A 21485-nucleotide genomic window follows, 5' to 3' on the forward strand; every position below is an offset into this window, starting at 1 on the left:
GTTTCTGCATAAGAGAATTATGTTTTCTTGAATATTCAAATTACAGTCTGACGCTATCATGTCTGTAAGTTGTGTGTAAGTCGTACTTTACGATTTTTCTGACATAATTTAATTTGAGAAATTCAAATAGTTCAGTAACTTCTTTGCGCTACGTGGAGGGCCTGCTTGGTTGGGAATTATTTTTGCCAAAACAATGGTCAACGCTGGATGCCAACGCCGGGTTTTCTACAACACGGGGCCCTTAGTGCTGTCGAATTAAAATGGGAGCACAAAAAAAACAAGCACTGTACCTTGTTCTTAGCTTCGCCATTAAATGCAAATTGGTTCTCTGGTTTGCCATCGGGAATCTTATAGATGCGAAACCATTCAGTAGTTGCCTGTAATTGAAACATAAAAGTTATTATGCGCATACAATGCATACATATATGGCACATTAACACATACGTGACTGAACAGCAAAAGGAAGGGCTGGCTGTGTACACTTCCCATCAGATGCAAGCAAAATCCAACAGTACGAGTCTGCTCACTGAAGCTACTGAGAATGCATAACATACATAGCACTCACACGCAGCTAAGAAACACTTGAGTATAGAGCAGTGTAATATTGCTACATAAGCTTTCTAGTGAGTAATATATACCCAAATTATTTCCTTTAAAGTATGCTACCACCTTTGGAAATGCTTTCATTTAAACAAAAATTATTTTCTATTTATGACATTTTAACCACCTCAGACATTTGAAAAACTAGCATAAACATTATATCCCTGCCTTGTTTTATTCAGTTGCAGGCAATTTTTAAAGTACCAGCAAACATTTCAGTCAGATGTTTAAAAAATATTTTCTTTTTGATCTTCTAAAATTTACTTTTCTGGAATTTTTTTGTGACATGAACACTGATAATTTCAATATGAACAAACTTTTCAATTAAACTTTTTATGGTGTTAGATATGGGGCTGTTTCCTGAGCCTACTTCAAATTCCCCAGACCACTTCGAGTCGCGCCACTTCTAAGTAAGGGATGCAGAAACACGGATGACACATTCCAGAGGATCGCTCGAGCCAACAAATTCACGTGCCAAAAGTTCTTACGCCGCCGGTAGCTATTGAATGCTTGAGTTTTCCAGAAAACGAAGGGGTAGCCCGGCATTGTTGCAAGGAAAGTGGGTCCCGAAACAACACGGCTGCGATGTACCGGGAAGGCCCAAGCGTCCCCCTTCTTCGCCTTTGAAGAAGGCATTTGCCACCACAGCGGGGCCGTACCACCGGGAGCAGGTGAGCCCTCGGACAATGGGGCCCAATCGTCCCCCTTCTCCGCCTTTGAAGAAGTGCATTGCACCACAGCAAGGCAAGACCGCGGGGAGCCGCCGGGTGCGACATCACCGCACGGGTGCCTACCATTGGCCGAAGGTGGCGTCATCGGAGCGGGCTCTCCCATTGGCCGAACATGACGCGACTTCCAGTCCTCGAAGGGTTTAAAAGAAGCATTCCAGAGAGACCTGAGCATTCCCCGATTTACCTCTCTCGAACTTCTTGCCGCGGGCCGCAGCGTCAGAGTTGCTGCCGGCCCGTAATGACTGTACGACTGTTACTTGACTCTCACCTCTCTGTATATAATGTAAAATAAACCTCCCAAGTAGGTTTTTCATCCCGAAGTCCGTCCTCAACTCCTACAATGGTCACTCCTACACATTAGGATGTGCAATAAGCTATGGTAACTGAAAACAATTTCTGATGCTATGATGGTTTATTTGGAATGAGACTCCAAAACTGCCGATCTTTATTTTTAAGTCTCAGCTATAACACGCTGCACGATAATAAAAGAGAAATATCCCAGTTTGTGAGACAACTTACTTATTTGACTGTACTAGTGCAAAATATTTTCCATTCATGCACTCCAGTTGTTACGATTGTTAGCATAGCAGGCATATTTGGGTAAATTTTTCTTACATAGAAAAAAATTATTCTAACTTCTTGATAGTATAGTACGTCTGAAGGGCCTTAAAAGTGCCCTTTAGGAGACAGATATGAAATAATTTTATGACTGAAGTTGAAGTAGATTTTCTAAAAGGTGGTGGCTTCACTACCGTTCTAACTGAAAACATCTTACCAAATTTTGAACATTACCATGTGCAGTACTGCGTGCAACACCTTGAACGGAAGTGCGCCGTGCAGCAAGTATAATTACAGGGAATTTTGGCGAGGACAATAAAAGATGGGGTATTGACCAAACGTGTGCTGTTCACTTGTAGTGTGCAGTATCTCTGACATGCACCAGTGGAGCTCACAAGTGCAAGGGAAATCAAAATCAAGGTGGGGCTTGTGATGTATGCGTCACGCGATCCTCGAGCTCCGGTATGGGGGAACATAAGGAAGGAATTTCGCTTACGGAGGCTAGACGGGGTAAGTGGAGAAAGTGTCTCTCTTGGAAGTGGTACAGTCGCCGACCGTTTATTCGGACCTCACGGGGACTGCGGAAATGTCCGAATAAACAGGTGTACGAAAAAGCGGATTAAGAAAAAAAAAATGAAATCCTTTATTTGCACGCACTTATTCGGGCTCGGCAGTAGGCTTGAAGAAATCGTGAGTGCGCCGTTGCACGCTGTTCCGTTTACGCGCAATCAGATAAGCCTGAATCTCGGAGAGGGTCGTACGGTCACTATAGGCGGCTGAAAGCACAGTCACTGCTTGTGCACGCTCCGCATGCGACGGCAGCGTAGCACATGGTGCGTCATCTTCCGACTCGGAGTCATCGTCCGGCGGTGCAGCAGAAACCTGACGAATGATCTCGCCGTCGTCGAGTTCTGCGCATGTCAGTACAGCAGTGTCAGCACCTTTGAAGCTGTCAAATGAGACGGTGTCCGGAATCGCAATGCAACCACTGCGCAGGTTTCGGCAGAACATTTTCCACGTCACTAGGGAGCACATCGGAAGGGATGTTTCCGCATGCCGCGTTGGATCACCGAAACCTTGACACAGCACACAAAGCAAACACTGCAAATCAGCTGCTGGATTGTCATGACATGGCTTACTAAGCTGAAACCGGAACTGCTGTACGGTCACTCTATCGAACCAGGCAGAAACGATGATGATGAGCGGGGATTTCCAGTAGCGCCACTTCGTGGGACAGCAAGGAGGCTCCGTTCAAAACAAAAATGGCGTTCAGCAAGTCGAACTATGCGCCGGTCAGAGTCGGTGCATGATACCCTCGATCGAGTTGGCTCAAGGAGTGTCCGAAAAATCCGACGAGAGGTCGCAAGGTGTCCGAACTTTCGGCAGTTGTTATACACTATGGTCTATGGGGAGAATGGCGGTGCCGCGAAGCTGACCGAATAATCGGGCATGTCCGAATTTTTGGAGTCGGGAAAATTGGTCGGCGACTGTATTTGCTTCCTGAAATCATGGGTTTGCGGCACTGAAATAGTTATATCTCGGCTATTAAGGAACCAATTTGAAAAATTATTGTGGCAGAATGTTTCCTTGAGGGCACGTCACAACTTCTAACGTATAACCGAAATTTGCTATGTGGCCTGGTGAGGGGCCACATAGCCACATGTGGCCTGGTGAGGGGCCACATAGCCACATGTGGCCCTTTAAAGCACACTAAAGTGAATTTCAATGTTGGATGTTAGTTGCTGACCACATTGTATAGGTCATTACAGCACCACTCTATCACGTTCAAGACAAGATTTAATTAAAAATGCAGACAGTGATTAATCATAAACACTTGTGAGCTCCACTGGTGCATGTCAGAGATACTTTACACTACAAGTGAACAGCACACGTTTGGTCAATACCCCATCTTATTGTCCTTACCGAAATTCCCTGTAATTATACTTGACTGCTATTTTTATGTTTACTAACACACTTTTATGCAGCACAACAAATGACCATATTTTTTACCAGAAGGGTACTACTGCAACGGCTTCACAAAAATAAATTTATTGTATTTTACTCTACCAGGAGCTCAAAAACTCCCTTATGCATTTTTTTCTTGGTCTTGCACTTAAGTGCAGAGGCCACAATTGGCCAAACTTCACACTAGGAGTCCCAGTCAGGACCTGGGCACACTGTTCAAGGTTTTTCCATTCGTGCACAAGTGATGGGCCAGAAACCTACACTGGTAAGCTAACACTTAAAGCCGCTTGCAGACACGCGCATAATCTCTGACTGTATAGCCCGATGGGACAGACAATGTAATAGGGTGGCTTGCTGCAGTCAAAGCTTCCTGTGTATGCAGTAATTAAAGGGCAACTACAGCAATTTTTCTATGTCCACTGATCTTAATAAAAGTTTGAGTATATGTTCTCTTTTGCACAATGATTATCTGTGCCAAACTGCAAGTCATTTAGTTTTCCTGAAAATGATTTTTAAAAATTGGTTGCATTCCCGACTCACGACTTTTTACTGGCCACCCTGTGTATGTGATGTCAGAGACTACACCGCCACTGCCGCTGAAATCGTCACTTAAATCACCACTGTCTAGTTCGAAAACTGTATAAGCGCCCTGTGTCGTCAGGAGACATCATCAGCTTCGCTTCTTCGGTGTTAACGTCAAGTGTAATGCGTGCTTAGCACATGTTCTGCGTTTTTACATTATGGTAGTGTAGGATCCAACGCCATCGACTCATTGTGCCATAACACGAATCAGCTACCCGTTTTGGTTTTGGTATCTCGTTTATTGGTTATTTAAAGTTATTGATGAATTTCTAATCAAATTGAATCGCCCTACCGGTGACAGGACTGTCGATGCCATTTGAAAATTACAATATCCTAATACGGTTAAAAAAACGCTGGAGTTGCCCTTTAACAGTGGTAGAACAAGGAATGTTGCTGAAGCCAACGCTTCGACAAGGGAAGACAAGTCCCCATATTCCTGTGAACCTCTGCACACACAGTACAGTTGCCGATCGCTAAATCGGACATGCTCGGTAAACCTTCGGACCGCGTCGCAACACCGCCAATGGCCCCATAGACTTAAATGTGTAAAGACCAATATTTCGGACAGCAGCCAGCTCTACATTCGATTATCCGGACCCTGTCCGTGGTTGTAATGTACGCTGACTCTGCTGCCATTATCTCCTCTGGCAACCTCGACGAAACAGCAAGTATAGCCTCAGAGATATGAGACATCAAGTACGGCCTCTGACAGAGTTTCTCACCATAACACCTAGAGGGAAATCTGGCGCCACCGTCTATGGGAGTTTCTTAAGGGGCGCTGTGCCGTGATGGGAATGACGGTATATGTGTCTGCGAGGCTCGTGTTGGCTGGTGTTGTAAGAGGCTTCGCCTATAACGTGGATATGGCTACACAAATAACGCGTTCTGAAAGTAAAATCTTCATAAAATGTTTCCATTCATGCAAACTCCATCTTTACTCACCTACAATGCATCACGAAGGGAAGAAATGCAAGAACAAACGACAAACTGTTTCAAAGCAAGCGCGAATCTTGTCTGTCCTCCAACTTTAGCGGCCTGCTGATACTTTTTACGTTTCATATAATTTTACATGCAGCAACAAGTTCTCATAGTTAAACAAAACATGTTTTTGTGTAATAATAAAGCTAAAACAGCTTGTTACATGCTGTTTTAGTAGAAAATGAATCATTGTGACAGATGGAACGGTGCTTGCCTGGCTCTCCGAGAACTATGCCAATCCGAAGTCACAATATATCGGCATTCCCATGCATACCACAGCGCAGCAGCGCCAGATTTCCCTCTAGGTAATATAGTGAGAAACTCTATGGCCTCTGAGATTACACATTAGAAGGTAATCTCTGAGGCCTTGCCTTGGTCGAAGCACTAAGTCTCGGAGATTTAACTCCGAATGCCAATCTTGGGAGGCTTTGCCTGTAGTATAGGTTGCATGAACATCGGGATCATCACATCCTATTCCGGCAACCCCGCGCACGGCCAGCTCTCGACATTCCGTTTGTTGAGTTAGCCTTTCGGACAGCGTTCTACTACTCCGAGCTCATTTGTTTAGTTTGCGTTCCAGACAGCGCTCTGCTGGGTCCAAGAAGTCTTTCTTGTGAGCGTATCACAGGCCGAGTCAAGTGGCACCAACAGTGCCCTTGCAGTCCAAATGAGCCCGGCTCAACAACTGAAGAGTCTGTACTGCCGCCTACCATAACGAGCTCAAATCCGGACATCATTGATGACTTGCAAGGCTGTGGTGTGCAGATTCTTGCCGCCAACACATTTGAAAACTGTGCAGACGTCAGCAGCACTGTGTCGTCATGAGACAAACTGAATGACAAAACAATTGAGCAAGTTCTCCCACTATCAAACTGCGACTCTAACTAGGATGATGATTATGACGATGATGTGCCGGGTGCTCCGGAGCCTTGACATGTGGATCTGACTCAAGCTTCTGCAGTCCTTGCATTGGCGTACAGAGACGGCACAAAACTGGGAGAATACAGGTGGACTTCGTTGCATGTAAGCGGAAGTGCGTGCTGCAATGAATGGACCACTTCTTCCTTGTACAGGGGCCTTAAAGGGACACTGAAACGATTTTGACAATTTTCTACAAATGTACCGAGTCGTTATAGCAGGTCCTTCTGATCTTTAATTGACGCATCTAAGTGCTCTGCGTAAAGTGTGTAATTTATTATAAGGTTTTAAAAATGTACATCGCTGCCGGTCGCAGCACACTGCTCGGCTGAATTTTCAGCCGCCCCTACCCATTTGACGACATTCACCCAATTGACGTCATTGGGGCTCGTCATCGATAATTTTTCCAACTTTATGGTGAACAAATGTTTTTCGTAATAGTTGGAATGTGAGTTAATTTGTTTCTATAAAAAGAAAGTAACAGAAAGAGAATGCACAAGAACAATTTCTCGGTACACTTAAGCACTTCCGGCACACAGCAAGTGTCGTCTGCTTGTGTTACAACGTGCTTCGTTTTGATGACAGCTCTGCGGTCAGTGTCGGTCTCAGTCTTTTCGGGAGCACCATGGTTCACCTTTGTTACGTTGTGGGCTGCAAATGTAGTGGCTGGCAATATGTCAAGTTGTGACATTGTGTCGATCTGCACGGCAGCAGACGAGCAGAGTGACTCCAGCGCACTGGACTGTTACTATCCGATCGGCGCCAGGATTTGCGCATTTGCGGCCATCACTTTACATCAGAGGATTACTACCACAATAGCGTTTCGCGAGTCCGGTATTCGGGTAAACACAAGTGCAATGGGACAGGGCCTGGCTGTTTGACCGTGCCGTTTCACGGGATGAGCAGAAGCGCAAACCTGAATGGTCTGCACGGTGCAGCCACCTGGTGGCACAGTGCTCAACCAAACACAGTGGTAGTAACGAAGTGTATTCTTTTTTGCTGCTGGTGTAAATATTTCGCAGGATCGTAATCGATAACACATTGTTTCTGTAAATGTTTAAAGGGGCCCTGAAATGACTGGAACAAATTTTGTAGACGCGTAGGGTACAGCTAAAGTTAATCATTTGCACCACAAGTGAAACGTCTCATATTAAGATAGCTACGGACGATTACACATTACCCTCCTCCATAGCCATGCATTTTCTCCTCAACTCTTTCGCCGAGTGATCAAGCTAAGCTCCCTCCGCCTTCACTGGCTCTGTGTCATGGTGGCACGTTGTGTCGTCGACTTCCAGTTCTCTAAGAGCGAGCGCGCGAAGCCTCTCCAAACTCTCTGCCAGCTGCTTGGCAGTCGACCCCAAGCGAGAGCTATCGAAGCAGCGTGCGTTGCGAGCATTCTGTCGCAGCACCAAATGTATCTGGTATTCCGGTAACCGAGCTGGGCGTTTCAATGGAACGGCGCAGGCATAAACTCAAGCTAAAGGAACTTTAGTGTAGACGTACGTGAGCTGCCCGATCGGTCTCCTAGGTCCAGCCACCCGTTGCTGCAGAGCTTAACCAGCCAAACAAAGTGCTAATATTCCTCTAACCAAGTGTAAAACATTTTAAACATTTGTGAAAACAATGTGTTAATGATTCCAATCCTGGGGAAAATTTGCACCAGCAGCAAATAAGAATACATTTCGTTACTGCTACTGTGTGGTTGAGCTCTATGCCCCACCAGGTGGCTCTACCATGCAGACCATTCACATTTGTGCTTCTGCTCATCCCATGAAACGACACAGTCCGGTGGCCAGGCCCTGTCCCCTTGCCCTTGCGTTTACCCTAGTACCAGACTCACGAAATGCTATTGCATTAGTAATCTTCTGGTGTAAAGTGATGGCCGCAAACACGCAAATCCTGGTGCTGATCGGATAGTGGCAGTCCGATGCGCTGCAGCCAGTCCGCTTGTTTGTGGCCTTGCAGAGGGACATGATGTCGCAGCTTGACATATTGCCAGTCGCTACGTTTGCAGTCCACAACGCAGCAAAGTCAAATCATAGTGCACGCGAAAAGACTGGGACCGACTCTGACTGCGGAGCTCTCGTCAAAATGGAGCACATAACGCAAGCAGACGACGGTTGCTGTATGCCAGAAGTCCTTAAGCGTAGTGAGAAATTGTTTTTGTGCATTCTCTTTCTGTTACTTTCTTTTTATAGAAACAAATTAACTAACATTCCAACTATTACAAATATCATTTGTTCACCATAAAGGTGGAAAAATTATCGATGACGCGCCCTGGGCAGCCAATTGGATAGTTCGCCCTACTGACGTCAATTGGGTGATTTACGTCTATGGGTAGGGGCGGCTGAAAATTCCTCCAAGCAGTGTGCTGTGATCGGCAGCGATGTACATTTTTAAAACCTTATAATAAATTACATGCTTTACGCGGAGTCCTTTGATCCATCAATTAATGATCAGAATGACCTACTCTAACGACTCAGTACTTTTGTACAAAATCGGCAAAATCGTCTCAGGGTCCCTTTAAAATGTTTTACACTCGGTTAGAGCAATATCAGCTCTTTGTTTGGCTGGTTAAGCTCTGCGCCAACGGGTGGCTAGACCGTGTAGACCGATGAGGCCGCTCATGTACGTCTACGCTAAAGTTCTTTCATCAGCTTGAGTTTATGCCTCCACCATTCCGTCGAAATGTCCAGCTCGCCTGTGGTTACCGGAATACCAGACACGTTCGGCGCTGCGACAGAATGCTCGTAATGCACGGTGCTTCGATAGATCTCGTTTGGGGTCAACTGCCTAGCAGCTGGCAGAGAGGTTGGAGAGGCTTCGTGCGTTCGCTCCTGGAGAACCGCAAGTAAATCGCACGACGTGCCATCTTTGTCTCACACATAACATACAAATAGCCAGCACAATGCAAACAAAGGGTTTCCTGTGAAAGCAGAGCATGTAATACAATGCCAAGAAATGTATCACACAGCAAAAGATGGAGAGAGTGAAAAAGCAATTGGGAGATAGGGGTCGTTCACCATGTGGGTGCTCAGCTCCGATATGGCAGAAGGCAGGTGGGGAATGTTGCTTGCAAGAGCTGGTCATGGCAATGGAAAAAATGCTTCTGCTGTGGGAATAGTAACTTACCTCTTTGCACAATCGCCTCGCCACATTTTATTTGCTTCTACCTCTGCTGTCACATAAGCCGTTTCAAAAATTATTGTGGTTGAACGCACACTGGACAGCACTTTACAACATACAATGTCAACGAGAAGCAGAGAGGCTAACCAGACGTGCGTCTTGTTAACCTTGCAGCCTTTTCTTGCTGCTCTTATGAATCCTAGTGAGGAGCCCTTTAACGTATACGTTTGTAACTTAAGTTCAAGGCATAAAATAAACACATGGCACAAGCTATGTAGTCACAATTCTTCTGCAGTGTTGCAAGCATCACAAGGCTTTAGGCTTGTGCTCTACCGGTTCAGCACAAAGGTTACAATGGGCAACTTATATAATCTACTTGCCTTGAGAAGGCCAGGCATGTGCTTTTCAATATCTCCAACATCTGCAAAGCAAACAAAATATGTGCCTCAGTTATATAAAAGAACTAATGCACAGTGCATTTCCTGCCAGCACAAAGCCGAATGTAAATTGACAGCTACGGTGCTTTGACCATATGAAGCAGCACAGTGAATGCAGATGCACACCTGATGAACACTCATCAATGAAAGTAACCTCCATTGGTACAGTTGGACCTCAATATAACGAATTATCAGCTACAATAGAGTACAGTCAATGCCCAATTTTTTTACTCCCTAGGGAATGAGAAAACGTCTGAAAAATCTGGCAGTCTGAAAGAATGAACGAATGCCTGCTACTGCCCCCAAAGGCTCAAACCGCCACAGGTACGTCTGAAACAGCTCTGAAGGCCTGCCAGTACACTAATTAGGTGTATAGGTGCTTGTACTGCCACAGGAGACAGCGAGCGCATAAGTGTATCAGTCGTGGCATGCTTCACGGCGTAACACGACTGTATTGCAGCAAATCTGACTTTCAGGAACCGGCATTATGCAATGTTTGACCCTTACTGTGCTTTCTATGCTTTAAAGCCATCATCAAGGATGACAAAAGCGAAGTCTGCACCATTGCTGACAGCGGCAAATTTTTTCAATGAAAAACATGGCACCAAACTGCAGGAAGCTTGGTAGCAAACATCAAAGCAGTTAGGCCTAGCATTGCTGTGGCGATACCTACGGCTGCCAGCACATCAGCGTGCAGAAGTGCCGATTAGAAGCTGCAAGATAATAAAATATGGCAGCAGCGGTGGCTTTGATTAATGACGTTTCAGACCTGCAGTCATGGCAAATAGTCCGGAAAATTGGATGGCAAGAGGTTTTCGCGTCTGAAATTTCAGATGTTCTTTTACACTGGCTCTATGGGATACGTGACGGTACCACAAAGATGTTCGGATTATCAGTTGTTGACTGTAAATGTCGAATTTGGCTGGCTATACTTTGTATTAATGGGTCTTCCACAACTTCAATGCAACCAAGAATGCAAGATATGACGCATCTGTTACAGAGAATAGTATTTTTTTGCTAGCAGCATAAAAATGTATTCTGGCACTAAAAATGTCAAAGCCTCAGCAAGAGAACCTTGCAATGGTAGTTTCCTGCATGTTGGACTCACGTGCAAAAGTATGCATTCTGGATGTGTAAGTGCGTGCCTCAGCAAATGGCTTGGCCTGTCTAGCCTAAGTCGGCAGCCAGCTTCTGCTAATCCCACATGATCATACAGACCACACTATACCGCATAGCTTTATGTTTACGAATACGAAAAATGCCTTTCAATTTAGTATTTATGTGCTGCCATGTATCGGCACTGCAAGTCACTGATAAGCCAGCAAAAACAGAGAGATGTAGAGTGTCCAATTTTACAGTAAACACAAAGAGTGGGTGTTTCACTGGATGAGTGGAGGTGCAAGTGTGAACATCCTGCACGGTGCAGCCACCTGGTGGCACAGAGCCCAAGCAGACAAAGACAGCCGATATTTCAGTAACCAATGGTATGCTGCTGGTGTAAATTTTCAGCAGAAACACGATCATGCAGCTGCTGAAAATGTACACCAGCAGCGACGACAAATATACACTTGGTTACTGCAATATCAGCTCTGTGCTTGCCTGGTTGAGCTCTGTGCCACCAAGTGGCTGCACCATGCAGGCCATTCACGTTGGCATGACCGCTTATCCAGTAAAACGCCCAGTCCGCTTGCATTTTCCTGGAATATAGTAATGGACACGCTAAAACTGTCTATTGCCTATCTGCGCGCCAAGCAGCCAGATGGGCAAGTCGGCAATTAGGCGAGTGCGGACACGAGCCTCCTTAGTTCGCCCGTCAATGGGTACCGATACATGGCATCATGCCTTTTGTTTATTTTGCATAGACCATGATTGTGGATTTGTTTACATCAATATCAGTGAGTGTGTTATAACAAATACAGTAGAACCTTGTTCATACATTGTGGAGAAAAAAACATGAGAAAGAATGTATACTAACTGAGTAAAATACAACCCGAAGTCATAAAAAAGTTTGGCAGGTTCAACTGTAGTTGATATCTACATAAACCAAAGCATGACATGAATCGTTGCAGCACGAGACTCGGACGTGTGCTGTCGTCATTTTTGCAGCTTCGGCAAGCTTACGTTTGTGTGCCTCGAATTCGGCCAGACTTAGCAGCGTCTTCGAGTGGGGCATTTTGGCAGGAAATTTTGATGTGCCCTCTTGGTAAAAATTGTTGGGGCACGAGACGCCAATGCACGTCGACCTGGTTGGGCCCAAGCATAGTTTATGACCACAGGAAACCAAAACAAAACGAGCTGACCAGCAAGACCGGATTACAATGCCGCCAGAACGAAACACGACACTCGCAGCAGCATACAGTAGCGCTTTTGGGTCACTGCCTATTTGGGTAGCCACCAACATTTTCGAAGTTGGAAAAAAAATAAATACAGTCGCACCCGACTATATCGAACTCGTTTGCATTGAATTTTCCCGTATATAGAACAATTTCTGAACACCGTAATGTTACAATGAGAATATATAGCAAGAAGTATGGTTAAGTCGAACAAAAATAGCAGCTGTACAGGATATATTGAACTTCAAGCACCACAAGATTGCACCAGAAATTGGCGTCCCCACACGGCGGTTGAGCCAGCTGCCGACACCACAGTCCCAGACAAAGTGGTTTAGCCCAACTGAGCATGTGCGGCACTGCTCTTGCTTCCTCAGACTGCCACCCCAGAAAAAGTGTTTCGACACATCTCTAACTCTCGCACAGCCACGTGCGATCGCCTCAACTGCCTCAGTGTTCAGTTGGTTCAGTTGCAAGATTGTGTGCATTGTCACATCCTCAGAATGCAGTGCTCGTCCGCTCTTTTAAGAGATGGCTGCCGTCAAACAGCAGAATTTGAGCATATCCGCAAAGATAGAGATTATCGGAAGAGTTGAACACGGAGAAAAGAAGTCGAATGTCGCCGCAGCGTACAACATCCCAAGAAGCACGTTGAGTACGCTATCAAGAAATAAAGCCAACATTAGGGCAAAGGTGGACAAGAGGCCTGGTGCTACCGGCCCCCGACGAGTACGCACGGCTGCATATGAAGGCGTGGAGGCAGCAGTGTATAAGTGATTCCTTGATTTTAGGTCGCGAAACATCCCTGTTTCTGACCCCATAATTGAGCAGAAAGCAAAGGATCATGCTTTCTTTCTCAACAGACTTGACTTCAAAGGCAGTTCAGGTTGGCTGCAACGTTTCAAAGAGCACCGCAGCATTGTCAGCTGGGCTGTCACCAGTGAAAGCTGCGCGGTGGACGTCAGGAGTGTGAACAAATGGATTGAAGAAAATTGGAGCAACATCACGACAAGATACCATCCCAGTGATACATTTAAAGCCGATGAGACGGCTTTGTTCTGGCAAATGCTCCCGAACAAAACGCTGGCGTGTCGTGATGACATGTCCCACAGCGGGAAAGGGGAGATGAGGGTCATAAAACATTTTTTATTTTTCAACATATGTTGCTTAAATTTTGTGTATAGATATACTGTAGAATGCCGATTTCAAATATGTATTTAGATTTCAAATATCTCACTTAGAAGAAAAGATATGACAGAATATAATAGTCCTAATTGGGTTATTTCTTACGGGCCTTTGTAGTAATTTCTCATTAAAATAAAGTGTTCTTAAGAATATGCAGGCGTTTCCAAAGGCCCACTGCACATCCTAAAGCTAAGCAAATAGCAATAAAGTAATCGTGATTAGCACAAATAAATACCAAAGTTGGGAAGAATAAACAATGTGGCAGTAATTAGCCTACATTTGATCTAATTAATAATCTACCACATCTCAGAAAAAATTGAAAGCTTTAGGATGTAGCTGTGATATTACTAAAAAAATGATACCTAGTTCCCTGAAATCAGTTGATGCAAACATTATTAAAACTTCCGTAAGGCAAAAGCACTTGACGGAAATAAACAAAGTAGAGAAAATTGCATTTAAAGTTTTACTGCCACTTCCTCTTTTGTCTATTAAACATATGGAAAACTTTTAGGCTCTAGCATGTTGCCCAGGCGTTGCTGAGCACAAGAACACCAAATTTACTGAAATAGATTCATAAGGCAAAGGCACTTGACAGAAGAACACATCCAGGAAGACACTTTCAAGTTTTCACTTTCAAGCGTCGCCCCTTAAATGGAACTGCTGCTTAAACGGAATGCCAGCCTCATGATTGGTTGGTTTTGTATTCATGCAATGTTTTGAAACGCGAAACTTTCAGGACACATCTAATCTTGTGTGCTGCTTACAAATATGCAATTAAGTTTTTTTCTAAAGTCAATAAGAAAAGTAGTTACAATTTTTCTTGTCTTAAAAATTTGGCATGTGACTTGCAAAAAATATAATGCAACAGGATAGCTAAAAGTAATCAAGTACGTTCATGGATGTTCAAATACTGCAAGTTAGTACTTGGATGTTTGTATCTGTACTTCAGCCAAAGTTATGAAATTCTAAAGTTGCATGCAGCTTTACAAATGTAAATTCTTGTTCGTGATTTCTACAGGATTTCAAAATATTTCAGTGTCCTAAGACACTATATGATAGTTTTTGTGCACTCTCCGACTCACCTGCATTCAGGGTAAAAAAGAATGACGATAACTGAATGAGTAAAAGGGGCATAGTACTGATCCCAACATTTGACACTTTGAAAAAGTTATACTTAAGAAAAACTAAAAGCTAGAAAAAAAACTAGGAAAATATAAATTTCAAGCTTCAGAACTGGGAAATAATAATTACAACATAATTAACAACGCAAAATTTTTCCGCTGATGTAGACATTAGGCACACATATAGGCTCCTAACAGAATCTGGAATGCCCCAGCACGAACCCGTGTACGCGCAAGAGGCACGGGAATACAGTAAAATCTTGTTACTATGAACACCACATTAACGAACTTTTCAGATTTACGATCTTATTGAAATCCCCGCCAAAATGCCTATATTTTCAATGTAAAAAACTTTCAGTACTACGAATTTCAGATTACCGAATATTTCAGAATAACGTACATAATTTAATCCCGTAATCACCAAGATGCTTCGTTATTACAAAGTTCCGTTGAAGTTTCGGTACCAAATCCCCGAGGCTTACAGCTATCATCATCATCCACAGCAGCAGCAGCCATGCGCTGGGGAACCCGTTTCAACGGGTACAGCCCCAGCAGCATCGCCATCAGCGTGAGCGTCGCATATGGTCATGTTCGGACTCTCCTACTACATCGTACGCCTAGCGTCACCACGTTGATAACGATCGGCAGGAGCTGCGAAGTTATTGGTGCTGTGATTGTGTTGTGTGTTCACTTTGCTGACAATGAGTTCTCCTGGCCCCCGCGTTAAAAAGTGATGCCAGTTTTCGCTCACAGAAAAAGTGGACATTTTGATGCAGCTGAATGCTGGAAGAAAGCAAGTCGACCCGTGCAGGGAGCGTCAACAATGGCAACGATGATCAAGGATCGGTAAAAGATCATGAAATTGCATCGAGAGTCACAGCTGGCTCCCTCAAGAAAATGCTTGCGACTTGGCAACTACCAGAACGTTGACAACGCAGTCCTCACATGGTTTAATGATGCCAGACAAAATGATGTGCCCTTGTCAGGCCCGATTATTCAAGAGAAGGCGCTACAACTCGCGGCCACCTTGGACATCTCCGGTTTCGATGCAAGTGCCGGATGGCTTTACCGCTTCCGGCAAAGGAATGGCATTGCGTGGCAGGTTGCTTGTGGCGAAGAAAAGGCAGCAGACGCCGAGAGTGCGGTTGCCTGGTGGAATGAGCGCTTTCAAGAGACCATCGACTCTTTCTCTCCAGACGACGTTTTTAACGTTGATGAAACTGCATTCTTTTATCAGTTGTTGCCTGATAAAACAATGAACTTCAAAGGTGACAGGTGCAAGGGTGGAAAGAAATCACGTCTCCGCGTATCGGTTCTGTTCTGCTGCAACTCCACAGGCACGGAAAAACTCAAGCCGCTAGTTGTTGGCAAGTCTGCTAAGCCATACTGCTTGAAAAATATTGTCTCGTTGCCTTGCGACTACCAAGCCACAAAATAGACGCAAGATAGCACGTCTATGCTTATTCCACAAGTTGTACTACCATTTTCAACATCTGCGCGAACCACTCCTTCTACCACCAGCACGTTTGTCACGACGCCTGTTCAATTCACTCAGTTTACAGCGCCTGTATGGATCAACTTCTGCCTTCAATAAATCATTTTTACCCACAGCAATCCAGGAATGGAATGCACTCCCAGATGCGATTGCCAGGGAGCATGATACTGAAGAATGTAAAGAGCGGTTGCTTTCACATTTTGGAAACTACAATTGAACGATTTCTCTTTTCATTCCAAGTGTTGTTGCATTTGAAGTCGCCTGTACTCCTATTTTGTTTTGCTGCATTACTTAACCTGCGTTATTTCAATTCATTCTTGATGTAACATCTTTGACTTATGTATATCTATGACTCCCCCCCCTTATGTAATACCCTGTAAAGGGTCCTTAAGGGTCCAATAAATGATGATGATGATGACGCGAGAATTGTTCACTCGGTGGCTGCTGCAGCTTGATGACACAATGAAGAAGAAAGACAGAAAAATTCTCCTCATCATTGACAATTGCTCGGCGCATATCGTGAACGTGCGATTGAGCACTGTGCAACTTGAATTTATGCCCTCGAATTGTACTTCTTTGCTCCAACCTTTGGATCATGGCATCATCAGATGTGTGAAGGCTGAATTTCGGAAGCGTCTTGTGCAGCGCCTCCTGATCAATATTCCACTGAAGCTGCCCACACAGGTAAACATCCGTCAAGCTGCAGAAATGCTTACAGGGTCGTGGTGGAACGTGAAGGCAAGCACGATCAGCAACTGCTGGCGAAAGGCAGGCCTTTAAAAGCTCCACCTACGCCACAAGACTGCGAGGACACAGAGGAGCTCAACCCAGAACTGTGGAATGAGCTTACCGAGAAGCTCCCCGTCGACACCACGGTGACCTTCGATGATTACATTGACAGCTACAGCGCGGCGGCTACATCCGTGGAACTCACCAACGAAGACATTGTGAATAAAGTGCGTGAGCAAGAAGATTGCAGTAGTGACGAAGACGATGCCGACACTGGGTCAATCCACGAAGAGGAAGAGACTGTTTCCAGCTCGGATGTTTTAGTTTTTCTAGAAAAGACACGATCATTCCTCGGACGCTGTAAACATGTCCCCAATGATGATCAGAGGAAGGTCAAGGATGTGGAGGCGTTCATCCTGCAGCGCTTGCTGTCTACTCACCAGAAGAAGATTACAGACTTCTTCAAGCAATAAATTGTAGTTAAACTGTGCCCAGCGTTCTCGTTTATTATTTACGTACGAACACGCGCATCTGCTGCAAAGGTATGTGATTTTCATTGTTGTGTTACATTATTGACATGAAAATATTGGTTTTTCAGTACTAGGATAACACAAATTAACAAATTAAATTTGGCGGTCCCGCGAAGTTCGTTGTAACGAGATTCTACTGTACCGTATTTACTCGAATCTAACACGCGCTTTTTTTCCGATAAAACTGGTCCAAAAATTGCATGCGCGTTAGAATTGAGTACAACCCTAAATCCGCGCTACCGTATCGCCATCGACATTAGGAAAATGGCCGCCTCGCATGCGCTTCTAGCCTTGCTGCCGTAGCTTCCTCCATGTGCATACCTCCCCGTTGTACATGAAACCAGGCGCTGGTGTAACGTAGTCTACCGCCCGTCTTCCCGTTTTCTGCATTTATTCAATCAGCATGGAAGCGCCAACTGCGAAGACACGCCGAGTCCACCATAATGCTGCATTTAAAAGGAAAGGTTATCATGTGCGCAGAGACGGATGGAAATCGGGCCACATTACAGGCGTTCGGAGTTCCCGAAACTTGCGTGCGGGACTGGCGCAAACAGAAGGAGAATATTTTCACCAGCAAAGCAACAAGGAAGCGTTTCAGTGGACAAAGGCAGGGCCACTTCGCCGAAATGGAAGAGCTGCTTGCGGTATATGTGCAAGAGCAGCGAGCGGCACAGCGGCCTGTGATGACCGATCTGCTCAAAGTATGGGCGATGCAGTTAGCCCTATAGAATTTTTTGTATTTAGCCCTACACTGAATTTTTTTGGTCACGGAAAACGGGTGCATGTTACAATCGAGGGCGCATTAGAATTGAGTAAATACGGTAGGCATCGGGCATATCGTCTGCGGTCTCCAAAGTAAACCTACAAGCGGTGATAGAGGGCAATAGTTAGGTTCGCTGCTGTGTTATTGTCGATGAGACTGCGCCACGCAGTGACTTATCTCCGGCGCGATCTTGTCGCCTTGTCTGAACCTTGGGATAACCACCTCCTCCTTCTTGCCGTAGGAAGCAGAGATGACTTGCACTTCGCTTTTCGTGCACGCATGTTCAGTTTGAAACTTTTTTTTTTAGTGAGGGTCGATTTGCTGCTTACATTCGTAATATGATGAACAAAAAAATGGTGTATCAGCTGTTTTCGAAGAGACCCACTGCCAGGTATAGCAGACAAGCTTGACTGCTAGGCCTAGTTGCCATAGCAACAGCCAATCAGAAGGCACCTCTCAGTGCATTGGCGCACTGAGCCAATAGGAGGGCCACGTGCATCGCGAGCTTCGTCACGCCGGCCCCTGATTGCTTTACATTTGCGCTTTTTCTATGCCGCCATTGTCGGCGAAGATGCGAGGAACTGAAAGGCAGAACTTTGAGCTTTCGAACGATACCAAGATGGCGGCACTCAGCGCCGGGAAAGACGAGAAATAGCTATGTGAACTCCAGTGTTTCTGCACGATTTTGGAGTCGTTTCTCGCCATCCGTGCTGACAAAATTTTTTTAGGGCACTTAGGGTGCGTTTTGGGGCATATCGTTTTGATACAGTGTAGATTAGGCATTACAGATGCCGAAACAAGTAGTTCCGAAAAATCCATTTTTTTTCCCGCGATTTTCGGTTTTTAAAACCCGCGTCCCCCCTTAACAAAGCTTGAATATTGGTCAATGTTGCTCGCCACCAACATTGATGGATCAACCAAGCTTCGACCACTCGTGATTGGAAAAAGCAAATCGTCGCGGTGCCTAAAGGATGCACTCTCTGTCCCAGTGACCTACAGATCCAACGGAAAAGCTTGGATGACAAGCCAACTTTTTGTAAAGTGGCTGAAGTCCTGGGACGACAACCTGGTAAGCAAAGGCAGAAAGGTCTGCTTACTCATTGATAATTGTTCTGCTCACCATTGTAAGGTCAGCATCAGCAACATTGAGCTTCGCTTCCTGCCACCGAACACAACGTCGGTGCTGCAGCCTTTAGACCAAGGTGTCATTTGTGCACTGAAGGCGGGCTACAGAAAGTGCCTTGTGCAACGGCTATTGCTAAATCTTTGCACTGGCCGAGAGTTGAAAATTGACCTCCTGGGTGCAATAACGATGTTGAATGCGTTGTGGAACGACGTCAAAAAAGAAATGATTCTAAATTGTTTCCGTCATTGTGGACTCGGTGTTTCCTGCGAGGCTGGCGCCAGCTCATCTAAAAATTTCGTTGAACCCCTCGGCATCGATGAACCACTCGAGGAACTTGACGATTTATTAAGACAGCTGTCCAAGTTTCGGGGTGCCGTTTGTGATAAGACTATGGCTACAGACTTTGCCTCTGTTATTGAAAATGTTGCGACTACCGGAGAGCTCGCTGATGAAGACATTGTTTCCGATCTGGCTTAGGATCTCGCCGACGACAGTGACACCAAGGACCCAACGAGTTTCGACCTGCCCACGTGTTCCGACGCACTTCATGTGCTGAGTGTTGTTCGCCACCACTGCGCATCCATAGAAGGCTGTGTGCTCAGCTGTTCCCAGTCACTCAACAACGTTGAAAAGTGTATCCTAAGAAATGCTTTCAAAGTGAAAAAGCAAAAGAAGATCGGTGACTATTTCTCACGCTAATATGCCCGTGGTACATGTATTTAGAAAGTAAAGAACACTTCTTAATGAGGTGCATTTTGTACATTGTAAATTTCTTTAAACGTTCTATACTGAATTACACGATATATCGAACTAATTCCACTTTTTTACCGAGTTCGATATATGCGGGTCTGACTGCATGGGGTGATACTACAGTAGAACCCCACTGTTACGTTCCTCACTGCTGCGTTTTCCCGGCTGCTACGTCGTTTTCATCCGGTCCCGGCATAGCTTCCATAGGATCCAATGTATAAGGAACCCCGCTGTTACGTAGTAGCTGTGAAAACGTTCCCGCATGATGCGTCGCAACCCGAACCCGCCTGCGCTAAAGTAGGCAACGCACTCCAACCGCCATTTTGGCTTTTGACGAGTTTTGACCGAGCTTGGCCGGGCTTGGCAATGGAACTGGCTGCAAAAAGCCGCACGCCAGTTCGAGAGGCGGCCACTAGGCGGCCATTCGTGAGAAATGCTCTCACTATCATCACTGTGATTACGGTCACCGCATGGTGGTTGGACGGGTCGACTCACGGAGGAAGGAAACTCTGGAGAGGCCCTGACGTCACTCTTTGTGAAGCTAAAGTGGACCGGAAGTTGGCGTTGCTCGTGTCGTTGCTCCGCCTATCGGGCCAGCTCTCCTCTCTTGTTTACATTTCTCCCACGCCGCGCTGCGCGCAACCGGGCTGCTCGGACGCGCGCGCTCCGCAGCAATACTAAACAATCGTTACCATGATTACGCCAAAGAGGGCAAAATTTCCCGCGGATATTCCTTCGTCCGTTGCCATTGCCGTGGCGTGGTGACGACGCAGAGCACGAGCCGCATGATGCCGGGGAGTTGCCAAATCCTAGCTTTGGAGAAGCCGTCGCGGCTATGGACCTCCTCCGCAGGTACGTCGCACCTCACAGCGATGCTGACAGCAATGCGGCCTTCCAGGCTATTGAGAAACGTGTGGCGATTTCTAGCGAGCGAAAGAAATGGCAAGCCACCATTCTAGACTTTTTTTAAGTCCTAAGCGCACTCTGTGGAAATAAATTGTCTATAGTTGAAGCTGCACTTTTTTTTTCATTTTCGGAGCTTTCCTCACTGTTGCGTTTTCCCGGCTGTTACGTTTTTTTTCCCCGGTCCGGTGAAAAACGTATGAACGGCCTGCAGTATGCTTTCAAGTGCACTAGGCCACACACGCTATGAAACAGATAGGTGAACATAGCAATATGGCAGGCGATGATAGCTGTAAATGCAATGTGCGACAACCGCGAGAAATTTGCTGGTACTGGAAGAGGAAACCTAGTGCATGATGGCATTTTCATGTGACTGAGTGCTTCATACCTTTTCTTGTTCACATGGGATCTAGCAGCCAGAAAACATATCATACGATCGCAGTTTGGCAAAGTACTGATCATTACTGCCGAAAAATCATTTTTTCCAAAAACATATTAACCATACAAAAGAAGTGTAACTGCAATGGGTCATTTCTTGTGTTTTCAATCACGAACGTTGGCGCCAGAAAATCATACGGAATGGGATTGTATGAAAGAGCTTCTACTTTATTCGGTATAACAAAGCTATTCAGCATCAGATGCAACTTCATTATCTTTG

At 45.4% G+C, this 21485-nt stretch overlaps 1 protein-coding gene and 1 long non-coding RNA gene across 3 annotated transcripts in view; one reads left to right on the forward strand and one right to left on the reverse strand.

Moving 5' to 3' along the window:
* Nurf-38 (Inorganic pyrophosphatase Nurf-38) overlaps positions 1-21485 on the reverse strand; it is a 66304-nt gene that overhangs the window by 12860 nt on the left and 31959 nt on the right. For both annotated transcript variants that reach the window (XM_050196564.3, XM_050196563.3), the window contains exons 7-8: positions 9839-9879; positions 291-377 (exon numbers count right to left, since the gene is read on the reverse strand). In XM_050196564.3, the coding sequence (XP_050052521.1) occupies positions 291-377; positions 9839-9879 (128 nt within the window). The remainder of the gene's footprint in view (positions 1-290; positions 378-9838; positions 9880-21485) is intronic.
* LOC129381125 (uncharacterized) lies at positions 384-1644 on the forward strand. The gene is made up of 2 exons (XR_008609359.2): positions 384-1271; positions 1341-1644. It is a non-coding gene; the product is annotated as an uncharacterized lncRNA (long non-coding RNA).

Source organism: Dermacentor andersoni, chromosome 1, assembly GCF_023375885.2.
Source record: "Dermacentor andersoni chromosome 1, qqDerAnde1_hic_scaffold, whole genome shotgun sequence".
Lineage (NCBI taxonomy): Eukaryota > Metazoa > Arthropoda > Arachnida > Ixodida > Ixodidae > Dermacentor > Dermacentor andersoni.